At 40.2% G+C, this 14,390-nt stretch overlaps 1 protein-coding gene across 3 annotated transcripts in view; it reads left to right on the forward strand.

The window, feature by feature from the left end:
* Positions 1–13,404, forward strand: part of LOC129834732 (interferon regulatory factor 8-like) — a 46,027-nt gene extending 32,623 nt beyond the window's left edge. Inside the window, exons 7-14 of one of the 3 annotated variants that reach the window (XM_055899969.1) lie at positions 6,855–7,028; positions 9,083–9,266; positions 9,560–9,663; positions 9,908–10,016; positions 10,737–10,784; positions 10,897–11,301; positions 11,499–11,614; positions 12,166–13,404. In XM_055899969.1, coding sequence (XP_055755944.1) covers positions 6,855–7,028; positions 9,083–9,266; positions 9,560–9,663; positions 9,908–10,016; positions 10,737–10,784; positions 10,897–11,301; positions 11,499–11,614; positions 12,166–12,363 — 1,338 coding nt within the window. In that variant the 3' untranslated portion in view covers positions 12,364–13,404. The remainder of the gene's footprint in view (positions 1–6,854; positions 7,029–9,082; positions 9,267–9,559; positions 9,664–9,907; positions 10,017–10,736; positions 10,785–10,896; positions 11,302–11,498; positions 11,615–12,165) is intronic. The other 2 variants (XM_055899971.1, XM_055899970.1) reach the window with 2 other exon arrangements.
* The last annotated feature ends 986 nt before the right edge of the window (positions 13,405–14,390 follow it).

Below are 14,390 nucleotides of genomic sequence, written 5' to 3' on the forward strand. Positions count from 1 at the left end.
CGAGTCTGTGTTTCCAACTTTGTGGCAACAGTTTGGGGAAGGCCCTTTCCTGTTTCAGCATGCCTGTGCACAAAGCGAGGTCCATACAGAAATGGTTTGTCGAGATCGGTGTGGAAGAGCTTGACTGGCCTGCACAGAGCCCTGTCCTCAACCCCATCGAACACCTTTGGGATGAATTGGAGCCCAGACTGCGAGCCAGGGCTAATCGCCCAACATCAGTGCCCGACCTCACTAATGATCTTGTGGCTGAATGGAAGCAAGTCTCCGTAGCATTGTTCTAGCATCTAGCCTTCCCAGAAGAGTGGAGGCTGTTATAGCAGCAAAGGGGGGACCAACTCCATACTAATGCCCATGATTTTGAAATTAGATGTTCGACGATTAGGTGTCCACTTACTTCTGGTTATGTAGTGTAACTCCATTCTTGTGTATTTTTTTCCTCGTGTTATATATTTTTTTCCTCTGCATCGTTGGGAAGGGAGCGTCAATAAGAATTTCACTATTCAGTCTACACCTGTTGTATTCAGTGATAACATGTGACAAGTAAAATGTTATTTGTGTATGTGTTAGGGAAAGACCCAGAGATGGAGGGTTGGTCAAAGACAGAGTGCCTTCGCCGTGCCACCCCAGACTGGCATGGACACAGTAGTAACAATTAGTGTTCTGTTCCCCTCAGTGAGAAGTCCTTCTCTGACCCAGAGACCATGCCACCCCCAGCTTCCCCAAACAGTCCTCACCCCGTACAGACTCCACCCCTTTCCGTACAGGTGAGGCCAGACCACGACATGGCTCAAATCCTCAAAACTTACCCTGGACATGTGACCTTACCTCCACCACAACTGCTTTTCTTAGTTTCGAAATGATACATACTAAGGCTGTGTGATCACAATACTGAGGATTGGGTACAACAAGTTAACCCTCTCCGCCAACATTCAGTCCTGTGGTATCTGTTGAAACCACTGAACCATTCCTGTGTAGAATAAAGTTTTAATATTAGTCAGATGAAATCAGCTCTCTGCTGTAGGGCAGGCTATTTTTAGCATATAAACTGAGTGTACAAAACATTAGGAACGCATTCCTAATATTGATTTGCATCCCCTTTTTCCCTCAGAACAGCCTCAATTCGTCGGGGCATGGACTACAAGGTTTCGAAAGCATTCTACAGGGATGCTGGCCCATGTTGACTCCAATGCTTCCCACAAATGGCTGGATGTCCTTTGGGTGGTGAACCATTCTTTTTTTGTAAGATTTTATAAACAATACAAAACATACACATAAATGACAACATCATACAAACATTAACTACATCCCACCTGGCCAGACCCACTAGCACACACCCCCATCTCCAGTGCCCGAATCACTTTCAACATGGCCTGACACTGCACCATTTCCCCCCCTCTGTAGCCCACGCACTTTCAATATTTAAATAATAAATCATTACATTTTTCCATTGTGTTAATGATGGCGGATTGATTGATTTCCAAGTTTTCTGTATCTATTTTTTCAAGATGAGTGATGAGAAGATAATTGTCCCACCCATTGGGTATCTCACTATGCCATGTCTTGAAATATGCAGACAGACAGATAAAAATTAAGTTTACATTGTAATACTTCTGACAGCCAACTTTCTAGCTCCATCCACAAAGCATGGATTATTGAGTCATTATTCGTTTTACACTAAAGACATGATTCTGTCATTGTAATGTAGAATTTGTGAATTTTGTCTCTTGTATAATAAATTCTATACATCATTTTAAACTGGATTAGGCGTACATTTTTGTTAGCTGTAATTTCATTAGTTATGCTACAACTTTCCTTCCATTTTGTGCCAACATCATTTTTTAAAGTCTTGGTTTCAATAGTTTATTTATTTTTTCTAAGAGATTGTCAGTTGGATATGCTCTCTAGGTTTTGTATATCTTCCCGATTTAATGAATATCCTTTATCTGACTCAAATAAGATTCCCTCAAGGTTGCTCTGATGCCCAAAAGTTTTCAAATATACATTTTGTGATATCTCACTTTTAAGTTGCATGGATTTTTTATTCTGTCATGGAAATACATGTATTTCCTGTTACCAAGTCAATTCCGGTTTCAATGCCTTACATTTTCCATGTTGACCAACTTATCTGGGAATTCTGAAAAGCTCTCCAAGGATTGTTCCATAGGGTTGTGTTTTTAAAAAGTGATATTGGTTTAATTTTCTTCCATGTTGTGATAGTGTTCTTAGCTTTATCCTTTGAAAATAGACACGTGAAAAGATTCTGGGGATGATCATGCGCTTCTTCAGTATGTACCCATTTTTCCTCTTTACCGAGTCTGGAAGGTTAAAACCGACCTCAGATTTAGGAAGATGTAAAACTTTCCTTTTTTTCTATGCATTTTATTTTCCCATATAAAGTCTGTTATGACTGAGTACACTTTTTTTTAAGACTCTCTTTGGTTGGTAGTGTATTGGTATTACTGAAAATAAATACAAAAACTTTGTCAGCCATGCCATTCTAAAGAGGTTTATTCTACCTGTAAGATTTATGGGAAGACAATTGAATTGAATTAGATCTGCTTTCATATTGTTGAGTAATGGAATAAAGTTATCTGTATATATTTGAAGTTTGTTGTCACTTATTAAGTATCCTAAGTATTTTATATTTTTTGTGGTCCACTTAAAGTACTGCTGTATATCGTGAGTATTTTTTTTTTATGTTCCATTTCCATTATTTAGTTTTTTCCTATGTTAATATTATTTCCTGAGATTTTCGAATATTCTGTAAATAATTTTAGCAAAGGGGGCATTGAGTTTTCAATATTGGTCAGGTACAGTTGAAGTCGGAAGTTTATATACACCTTAGCCAAATACATTTAAACTCAGTTTTTCACAATTCCTGACATTTAATCCTAGTAAAAATTCCCTGTCTTATGTCAGTTAGGATCACCACTTTATTTTAAGAATGTGAAATGCCAGAATAATAGTAGAGAGAATGATTTATTTCAGCTTTTATTTCTTTCATCACATTCCCAGTGGGTCAGAAGTTTACATACACTCAATTAGTATTTGGTAGCATTGCCTTTAAATTGTTTAATAACTTGGGCCAAACGTTTCGGGTAGTCTTCCACAAGCTTCCCGCAATAAGTTGGGTGAATTTTGGCCCATTCCTCCTGACAGAGCTGGTGTAACCGAGTCAGGTTTGTAGGCCTCCTTGCTCGCACACGGATTTTCAGTTCTGCCCACAAATGTTCTATTGGATTGAGGTCAGGGCTTTGTTATGGCCACTCCAATACCTTGACTTTGTTGTCCTTAAGCCATTTTGCCACAACTTTGGAAGTATGCTGGGGTCATTGTCCATTTGGAAGACCCATTTGCGACCAAGCTTTAACGTCCTGACTGATGTCTTGAGATGTTGCTTCAATATATCCACATCATTTTCCTGCCTCATGATGCCATCTATTTTGTGAAGTGCACCAGTCCCTCCTGCAGCAAAGCACCCCCACAACATGATGCTGCCACCCCAGTGCTTCATAGTTGGGATGGTGTTTTTCGGCTTGCAAGCCTCCCCCTTTATCCTCCAAACATAACGATGGTCATTATGGCCAAACAGTTCTATTTTTGTTTCATCAGACCAGAGGACATTTCTCCAAAAAGTATGATCTTTGTCCCCATGTGCAGTTGTAAACCGTAGTCTGGCTTTTTTATGCCGGTTTTGGAGCAGTGGCTTTTTCTTTGCTGAGCGGCCTTTCAGGTTATGTCAATATAGGACTCATTTTACTGTGGATATAGATACTTTTCTACCTGTTTCCTCCAGTATCTTCACAAGGTCCTTTGCTGTTGTTCTGGGATTGATTTGCACTTTTCACACCAAAGTACGTTTATCTCTAGGAGACAGAACGCGTCTCCTTCCTGAGCGGTATGACGGCTGTGTGGTCCCATGGTGTTTATACTTGCATAATATTGTTTGTACAGATGAACGTGGTACTTTCAGGCGTTTGGAAATTGCACCCAAGGATGAACCAGACTTGTGGAGGTCTACAATTTTTTTTCTGAGGTCTTGGCTGATTTCTTTTAATTGTCCCATGATGTCAAGCAAAGAGGCACTGAGTTTGAAGGTAGGCCATGAAAAACATCCACAGGTACACCTCCAATTGACTCAAACGATGTCAATTAGCCTATCAGAAGCTTCTAAAGCCATGACATTATTTTCTGTAATTTTCCAAGCTGTTTAAAGGCACAGTCAACTTAGTGTATGTAAACTTCTGACCCACTGTAATTGTGATACAGTGAATTATAAGTGAAATAATCTGTCTGTAAACAATTGTTGGAAAAATGACTTGTGTCATGCACAAAGTAGATGTTCTAACCGACTGGCCAAAACTATAGTTTGTTAACAAGAAATTTGTGAAGTGGTTGAAAAACGAGTTTTAATGACTCCAACCTAAGTGTATGTAAACTTCTGACTGCACCTGTATATCAAGAGGTCATCTCCCAATAAGATTAGTTTATATTCATGTTTACCAATACTGACACCTGTTATGTTTGGGACCTGTCTAATTATTTCTGCAAGCGGTTCAATTGCCAGTGCAAACAGGTGGGGGAGAGGGGACATCCCTGTCTTATGCCCCTTTCTAAAGCAATTATTATTATTTTTTTTTACCTTTACTTAACTAGGCAAGTCAGTTAAAAGAACAAATTCTTATTTTCAATGACGGCCTAGGAACAGTGCCTTGTTCAGGGGCAGAACGACAGATTTGTACCTTATCAGCCTGGGGATTTGATCTTGCAACCTTTTGGTTACTGGTCCAATGCTCTAACCACTAGGCCACGCTGCCGCCCCAATTTCATCAGATATTGTATTATTTGTGTGTATTTTTACTTCAGGACAATTGTACAGCATTTTTATTAAATGTATTATTACAGCTGGAAAGTTGAAAGCTTCCAAAGTTTTTAATCGAAAAGGCCATTCATGACCATTTAAAGTATTTTTGTCATCAACAACCATTACTGATAAATCTATATTTAGTTTTTTTGAGTATTGTATTAAACTGAAACATGTTCTCGTATTTGCTTGTGTCTATTTTGAATAAACCCTGTTTGATTGATATGCATCAAGTCTGATAAGACTTTTGCCATTCTATTGTTTATAAGTTTTAATATTTTGTCATAATTTATTAAACTTATGGGTCAATAATCAGCAGAGGACTCTCCAAATTTTCCTGGTTTTAATATAACTGAAACAACTGTTTGATACATGGAACTAGGAAGTACTGGTTTGAGTAACGTGTTTTGTCAGTTGTGTAAATAGTGGGGCTACTTTGTCACCAAATGTTGAATAGAATTCTATGGGAAAGCCATCCATTCCTGGTGTTTTTCTCCATGTGAATGTTTTAACAGTATCTAATATTTATTCTTGGGTTATCTCTGTTTTTAGTGATTATTTTTTGTCTTGGTTCAGAGTTGTTGAGTCTAAGAAGGCTATAGTATCAGTCCAACTGTTGTTTAATTCTGATTTATATACATTTTCATAGAAGCTTTTAAAATTGAAATGAATCGTGGTGGACCATTTTTGATACACACGTGAAACTGTTGAGTGTGAAAAACCCATCAGCGTTGCAGTTCTTGATACACTCAAACCAGTGTAACTGGCAGCTACTTCCATACCCCATTCAAAGGCACTTAAATATTTTGTCTTGCCCATTCACCCTCTGAATGGCACACATACACAATCCATATCTCAATTGCCCCAAGGCTTAAAAATCTTCTTCAACCTGTCTTCTCCCCTTCATCTATACTGATTGAAGTGGATTTAACAGGTGACATTAATAGATCATAGCTTTCACCTAGATTCACCTGGTCAGTAAATGCATGGAATGAGCAGGTGTTCTTAAATGTTTTGTACACTCGGTGTATAGTCCTTTCAGTATAAGGCCTATGAATAAGCATGTTGGCATTAGAGACTTTGTATTTTTTTTGGGACACTTATTCTCACGAAATAAAAACTAATTAACATGGTAACATGATAAACACTATATAATTGCATCTATTTCAGCGTACATATCAGTCAACCATAGCCAACCTGAAAGTTACCCTGCCTACACCTACATTATGTTTGAATGTAGCCTAAACTGTAGTAAAACCTGCACAAGTGGGGGTTTAGTAACGAAGGAACAATACCTGTTGGGCCAACCTTTACAGTAAAATGTATTTTATGACGCTGTGAAATCCCCTTTATCCTTTACTAATTATTATCCAGTGTTGTTCAATACCCCGCCGTCTGTAGCCAACTGTGGCATAGACCCTACGATATCTCCTGTCAGATGATTTCTTGTAAATGACACTGCGTCGAAGAACAAGACTTCCGGATTGGGTTGTCTATAAGTATTTCCCAAACCTTATTGGATACAAATGAAACGCATCCGTCCAATCAGCCCCCAGTCAATGTTTCATTCATCTGAAAGAAGATATTAAACTGTTATGCGAGTAAAGACTTATTCTATTGACGCTGAGACATCGACTTGGTATTAAGGTTTAACAATAGTCTTGAATAAGCTATTTGAAGGATATCTCAAGGATATCTAAAATACTTATCAATACAAAAATAAAAGGTAAGATTTAGTTGTCTTTGTTTTAACTCTTCAAGCGTGTTCCCTTTGCTACCTATATAACAACGTAGGCTATTAGAAAATTATAGTTGTTTTGAAATAATAAACCATTATTATCTTGTTTTACTTTTTGCTCTCTCTCTTTGTCTCTCCCCTCTCCGTCTCTCTCTCTCTCTTGAAATAAGTTCCTAATTATCACAAACAAGCATAAAATTAAAACAAACGTTTAGCCCATACAGTGACATATCTTATGAATGTTTATTACAGATGTCTATAAACCCGGGCGGTCGGAGGCTGAAACAGTGGCTAGTTGAGCAGATCCAGAGCGACCAGTATCCGGGGCTGGTCTGGGAGGACGACAGCCGCACTATGTTCCGAATCCCCTGGAAACATGCTGGGAAGCAGGATTACAACCAGGAGGTCGACGCTTCTATCTTCAAGGTAGGTTCATTGACACAAATTTCAAACCAGGATTGTGTTGATAGCGGTGGATTTGAGAGCATATTTAGATCACCGATATGTGTAGCCTTACGCACGACTTTTGGAGAGGCACATATAACACACACTTTTTTCCCGCGCCTACAAATAGAGCAGGTGTGAATTACGTTTTGTTGCTTTAACTAAAACATTCTCACCACCTGTAACACACATACGATACACATTAATTGTTGAGTATGCGCCTACAGATAGAACGTTTTGTTTGTTTAACTAACACATTCTCACCACCTGTAACGCACATATAGGTTACACATTAATTGCAGAGTATGATGACAATACGTTGATCTATGAGTCATGTGGCTCTATTTTAACTAACACAATACTAAATCTAAGTGCTGGCAGTATCTCTTGTTCTGGGGGTGTGTCAGAAATATTTTTGCTGTTTTCATAGCCAGAATTATAAGCACAATAGCTGGCAGTGGCACGAAAGGGCTGGGTTTTGATGAATAAACAAGTTGTAGTTGTGACAAGGTCTTGTAGGTGTGACAAGAGCTCAACACATTCCATGGCTTAATAATGCATGCATTTGTCTCAAGTTCTGTAGGTTATTGATGATCTTTGCATTGTCATCTACTCCAATTCCTGCTTGTCCATTGTGGATTGCTACTAAAGCTTATTAAATAGCATAGGCTACAGTAATGAGTAATAGCAACAGTAAAAAAAAGAGTTAGCTCAATAGCCTATGTTTGCAATGTTGTCAGTCAACAGTGTTGTAATTGGCTTCAATGAGCCTAGCCTATAGCCTACATGTCTTTACGCATCGCACTTCTTCTAAAATAAAGAACACTACGTTCCCGCAAGTCACATTGTATGTGTGGGGCACGTTATCAATAAGCAAAATATAGCATAGGCCTACCGTTGATAATGCATTATAGGACTGAATAATTTAAATACATTTGGAGGAACGTGTCTTTGGTAACCAGATGAAATGCACTCTGTGGAGATGAGGATGGATACTTGAACAAGCGAAATGAACTACGCAGGTATGTGAATTTTGAAAATGAAAAAGCATGAGAGCGATAACCTCCAAAATATTTCTACGCACTCTCAGCAGACCATTAACCCCCTTTTCCACAGGCTACTTGGCTAATGGCCAGGATAAAAATATGCATCTATGCAATGCTGATAAATCGGCCTTGAATAAGGGGAGGTTAGGCTATGCTCATGAAAAAAATATATACAATTAAACTAAATGAAACCAATCGTTTTTTTTATGTTTCTAAATAAGAGATTCACTGGCATAAAAAGCACATCTCTCTTCCATGGGCACTGTGCATTATACCTGGATAGGCTACCTCTCAAAATCCATGCCATTATCAACTGTGTTACCGTTAACCTGTTTTTGTGAGTCTTAAAACTTCCCATTTGCGCTCCATGAAATTGTCACTTTTGCGCTTGTTTACACCTCAAATATTACCACCCCTCCTCCTCAGATGTGCCTCTCCAAAAGTCGTGCGTAAGGCTACACATATCAGTGCAAGCGAGCGGATTTTAGACAGGTAAATTGCTGAACCTGGCGTTATGGCTGGAAAATGCCAGTGTACCAGTTTTTACATGATGAAATTGCAAACTAATCTGCATTTGACACTTGCGCCTCCTTGGAGCCAGCTAAAATAGAGCCCATGTTCATAATAAGACAAGCAGAGAAAAATTACATTGAAAATCGAATATCTTTGTGTAATTATATGTAATTATAACTTAACAGTTGACAAATAATTTAAAACAGAACCTATCCAGTTTCATGTCATTACAATTCAACCTTTGTTTTATGTAACCTATCTGTATTTATCATGTGATTAATTGTATTCTGGCTATGAAAGTAGTTCAATTCTAATTACTTCTATGTATGGCTTCATCATGGACTTTTGTAATCTCTATCATTCAGTTCCAGACCTTTTTGAATATAACAAGTTGTTGATAGCACCAGCAGGTATGTGTTATGTTTGGATGTGTGTTACTATGACTCTCGTTCTAATGCACCTGCTCCCTCCCTGCAGGCCTGGGCTGTGTTTAAGGGGAAGTTTAAGGAGGGGGAGAAGGCTGAGCCTGCTACATGGAAGACCAGGCTGCGGTGTGCCCTGAATAAGAGCCCTGACTTCGAGGAGGTGGGAGACAGGTCGCAGCTGGACATCTCTGAGCCCTACAAGGTGTACCGCATTGTCCCAGAGGAGGAGCAGAAGAGTGAGTTCATATTTCACTATGGAGACATTAGAATAATGAACATTATAAACACCTGTATTGAATGGATGTAGAGTCAAATTGCACCAATGCAAATTATTTATTAAAAGTCACTAATGTTTCAGCAGCAGGACGTTGCCTTGATCAGAGTTGAAAACTCAGAAATCCGGACAAAGACAACTTGCTGCTAAAACTAAAAACTTGATTTACATTTGACCATCAGCCTTTTCCGTAGTAAATAGAAAGAATAGCTGTGATAATAAGACTAACAACCATGCTGTCCCCCTCTGCTCCAGCAGGTAAAAGTGCAGCAGCAGCTCTGACATCTAGCCCTGGTGACAGTACTGACATGGACTGCAGCTCTGCACACCTGGAGGAGCTCATCAAAGAGGTAAAACAGGTATGTTTTCTTACTTCCATCAATTTCTTCCCTTCCTCTCTCTGTCTATATTTCTCACCGACTTCACTCACTCTGTTTTTCTGTTTTCTTGTTTTAATGTCTGTCAAGTTTTCCCTCCTTTTCTGTCTCTATCCTCCACTATCAACTATATTACCTCTTCTGTTTCTAAAGCAGCTTTTATATGTATGGTTGTTGATGTATCGTTATTAGAGACTAATTGCATGGTGTGTCATTCAATTGTCAGTCTTCCAGTGATGAGTACCTTGGCATCGTCAAGAGGAGCCACTCTCCCCAGGAGGATGGCTGTAGGATGCAGCCCAGCCCAGAGTACTGGTCCCAGGGCAGCGTCAGTGGTAAGGGTCCTTCTCCACTCAGTCAACGGTTATTTTCTTTAGCAGTGTCATCCAATCTAGTGGAGTATCTCCAACATGCAGTGGTGTCATGTCCATTTAAACACTTTCATACAGTGGCGACTGGAATATATGTCAATTATCTGATCTATTTCATTAGAGTTAGCAAATGCCTATACATCATATTGTTCTTTGTTAAAAGTATCTGTCTAGCTGTTTTCCATGAGGACATTTTCTAGAGAAACTTGCATGTTTATATCTCCTGTATCAAAGTGTGCATTATTGTGGTATGTTCTATGAGGCTACAGCATGAGGCTACAGTTCCTCCTTTGTGAGAGTTGAGATTTATTTGTTTAAAAATAACTGCGTATCTATAGCAATGCAAAACTGCGACATTACCTTGCAGTTATGGCTTCTAACACAGGCTTGTTTACATGATTCTAGAATTCTAGAGGGGGAACGATTTGCTCATTTCCTTTAGCACTTTGCTGACTAAGGTGTTTTTTTCTTGGTCACGCCACCTGTTGTGCTTGACGGGCTGTATTTTTTGATAAAATGACAAACCATGACATGATAGAGGGGTGAGATGTTTTTCACGGTCACTCAAGATCATTGCATCTTAACGAGCATGCTGCATATGTAAGAGGAAGGCCATATTTGAATTTCATGATAGAAAAATCTATACCACAAAGTCAGTTATCCTTTTTTTTTATTACCCTGCAGTCTTCCCGGGGCATCAAGATCCCTCGCCGATGGGTTCTTTCAATGCCGGTAAGTTTCCTCAGTATTTCTAAATACAGATGTATTTATTTCCATTCCTCTGTGAGACTTAATAGAAGACAATGCAGTGGCTTTCTCAACACTTTCCTCCCTCTGTTTCCAGCCTTCTCCCAGATGATCATTAACTTCTTCTATGGTGGGAAGCTGATGGACAGCGTGGTGACATCTCATTCTGATGGCTGTCGTATCTCTCCGGGTCAGCCTCCCTTGGTCCAGCACAGGTCCCCCTACGGTCTCCCAGACAGCCTGCAGAACGTCTGTTTCCCTCCCGCTGAACTCATCGAGGTTGAGCGCCAACGCCATGTCACCCGCAAGCTCCTGGGCCACCTGGAGAGGGGTGTGCTGGTCCGTGCCAACCGCGAGGGCATCTTCATCAAGAGGCTGTGCCAGAGCCGTGTGTTCTGGAGCGGGCTGGGGGGATTGGGCCCCCACTACAGCCCTGGGGGGCCCTGCAAACTGGAGAGAGATGCTGTGGTCAAGATTTTTGACACAGGAAGGTTCTTCCAAGGTGAGGAGAAAGGAACTCATGTTGTTTTTGTTGTTGATTTAGGATGTTGTGCTCTGAAGAGGACAGGAATACATGTACTCTTTACTGACAGACAGATACTCTTTGGAGTACATGCCTTCGCTCATCAGTGTGCAGTTATGATGAAGCATTATCCGTCTGTGTAATAAGTTCTTCTCTGTCTGCTTTGTTTGTCCCAGCTCTCCAGCTGTACCAGGAGGGCCAGCTTCCCGCCCCTGACCCCATGGTGACCCTGTGTTTCGGGGAGGAGCTTCATGACCTCAGCACAGCCAAGAGCAAACTTATCATCGTCCAGGTAACAGAGGTTATATCCCCTGGATCACTGAAACATGTGGTATCCCCCCAGCACAGTCCCAGAATGTGTTTGAGTAAATAGAGGTAACTTCAGTCTTCAAGGTGATTTGGTCAAAAGGGCACCACTACACTCTTAGAAAAAAGTGTTCCAAAGGGGTTCTTCGGGCTGTCCCCAACCCTTTTTGCTTCCAGGTAGAACCCTTTTGGGTTCCATGTAGAACCCTCTAGAAAAAGGTTCTACATGGAACCTAAAAGGGTTCTATCTGGAACCAAAAGTGTTCTACTGGCAACTAAAAAGGGTTCTTCAAATGGTTCTCTTATGGGGACAGTCGAAGAACCCTTTAAGGTTCTAGATAGCACCTTTTTTTCTAAGAGTGTACCTTAAAAATACAAGCTGAGCTAACAGTTACCTCTCTTCTTCTCTCCCTGTCTGGTTGTGTTCAGATCACTCCAGTCTACTGTCAGAAGCTGGCAGACTGAGCTTACAGTTCCCCCTCTCCTTCTCTCCCTCTCCCCTTCTCTTCTTTTTTCTCTGTCTGTGCTCGGCTACAGGTCACTCCAGTGAACTGTCAGCAGCTGTTGGATGCAGTGAGCATACGTCGTTCCCAGTACAGCAGTCCTAACCTGGAGATCGAGTCAGACGAGCTGCAGGCCGGGGAACAGATGGCCAGGATCTACCAGGACCTGTGTAGCTACACCGCCCCCCAGAGGGCAGCCTGCTACAGGGACAACATGCCCATCACCGCCTGAACAGAGCACCTTCCTTCACTCCCCCTCATTGATGTAACAAGAAAGGACTGACATGACATATGGTGAAATATGTCACTAACATACACTTCAGCCTCTCACACCTTTTAGCCCTTGCTTACACCATTCCAATGCTTTTCAATTCTTCAGAGCCAATGAGCAAGAGCATACTTTGATGAATGGAGAAAGAGATGGGATAGAGGATCAGAACAAAGGCAACACTTGCAAGGTGTGAACTGATAGGACCCAAAGCTGTGCAGCTTGGGTGTTACAGAGGCACTGTGTGTCACGAAAGGGAAGTACTATACAACCGTATTACAAATGGTGCTGTAAAGGTATTAAAGGGTTTACTCATCAAATGTACCACCCCAGTAAGTATACCACATGTTTCCCCCAATCCAGAAGAAAAATAGTTCAAATGTAATACAATTCAGAATAAATAGTGTTTTGAACTATTCTGTCTTGTAAACCTACTATCATCAAGGTTATCACTATTCATTTTTAAACAACATGTGGTTAATTTACTACAGCAGTAAAGCTGATTGAATAAACCCTGAAGTGTTGAATGTTATATTAGAATTTGTGTGTCTATCGACTGACTAGCTTTTGTGTGATTTGTTTGTCAGATTTCTCACTTGCTTTTAATGTATTTTTATTATGGAAAATATGATTGATATTCAATCCAATACGCCATACTAGTCATCATATCAGAGTGTATATACATTTAAACATTTTAAATCAAGGGCCAGTATAACTGTAAAAGGAAGGCAGGACATTTAGCTACCAGTACACCAGATTACCTATTTTCTTTATATGTAGAACATCCTAAACTTTTACATTTGTTCTATTTGTACTGTAGAAACATACTGTAGACGTACTGTAGAAACAACATTTTCATATACTGTATGAGAGATTTTAACAGCAACATGATTGCTTGGATTGTATTTGATATAGATAGGTTTTACTATCGTATTCTGCCCACTGTTTTACTCTCTCTGAATTAATTTTTCAAACTTTGAAATAAATATCAAACTTTTCAGTAAATCTCTTCATTTGGCTTGTATTTTATTTATGAGCTGTTATACAGCAATATCTATAAAGTCACTTACTGAAAGTATCATTGATTGAGGTTTTGATGATGGCTTGAAAACCACAGCTAAAACTATTCAGCACACCATAGGCCAGAATAAATGGTAAAATTACATATTTTTTCTGTGTGTGTGTGTATTTCATTGAATACTTTCAAAGCTGCAGCCAGCCTAAAAAAGCATCTTCCAGAGAAGTGTACCCATACTAGCCACCACCGACTGTTCCATGGCAGTAGCGCTCCTTGTCACAATAGTATATAAGGAACTCCTTCACATGCATCCCACAAGTGAACTTACATCCCACAAGTGAAATCGCGGGTGTCTGAGTGAGTGAATGAGTATATTAGTGATGGAACAACAGCCAACATTTTCTATTGTTGGTCAGAAACCATAGAGAGGACGGACCTTAGAAAGGGTACTATAGAGGAGTGAAACTAGTGTCTAGGACATCCCCAGTGAGTAAGACATGGCTGATGGAGAAGGAGGATGACAGCAGAAGAAGAGAGACAAAGGTCATTGTGATCTCCCCATTCCTTCTGTGGGGTATTCATTATTTGTTCTTCTCATTGCTGGTAATTTCTAGAGAATGGGCTATTCTCCCATCTCCATTCATGAGAAACTACTCAAGTACAAAAGAACAAACCTACACAAAACGCAAACATGCCCCCCCCCCCCCCCCCCCCCCACTCTCAGTTCCACTTCACACCCACACAGATATTAGAGTTCTCAGGTCATTCAGCACTTATTTATTTGGAATTCAGCAACAAAACATTGCTAACATGCCACACACGTACTCGTACACTCTCATCACAAACAGTCTAGGTCATCTATTTCACTTGAATTGGGCCTGATTCACACTACAGGGATGACCAGAACCGTACTGGCTCGGATACATTTGTGTGTGTGTGCGCGTGCGTGTGTGTGCGTGTGCGCGTGTGGTCC

Source organism: Salvelinus fontinalis, chromosome 35 (assembly GCF_029448725.1).
Source record: "Salvelinus fontinalis isolate EN_2023a chromosome 35, ASM2944872v1, whole genome shotgun sequence".
Classification (NCBI taxonomy): Eukaryota; Metazoa; Chordata; class Actinopteri; order Salmoniformes; family Salmonidae; genus Salvelinus; species Salvelinus fontinalis.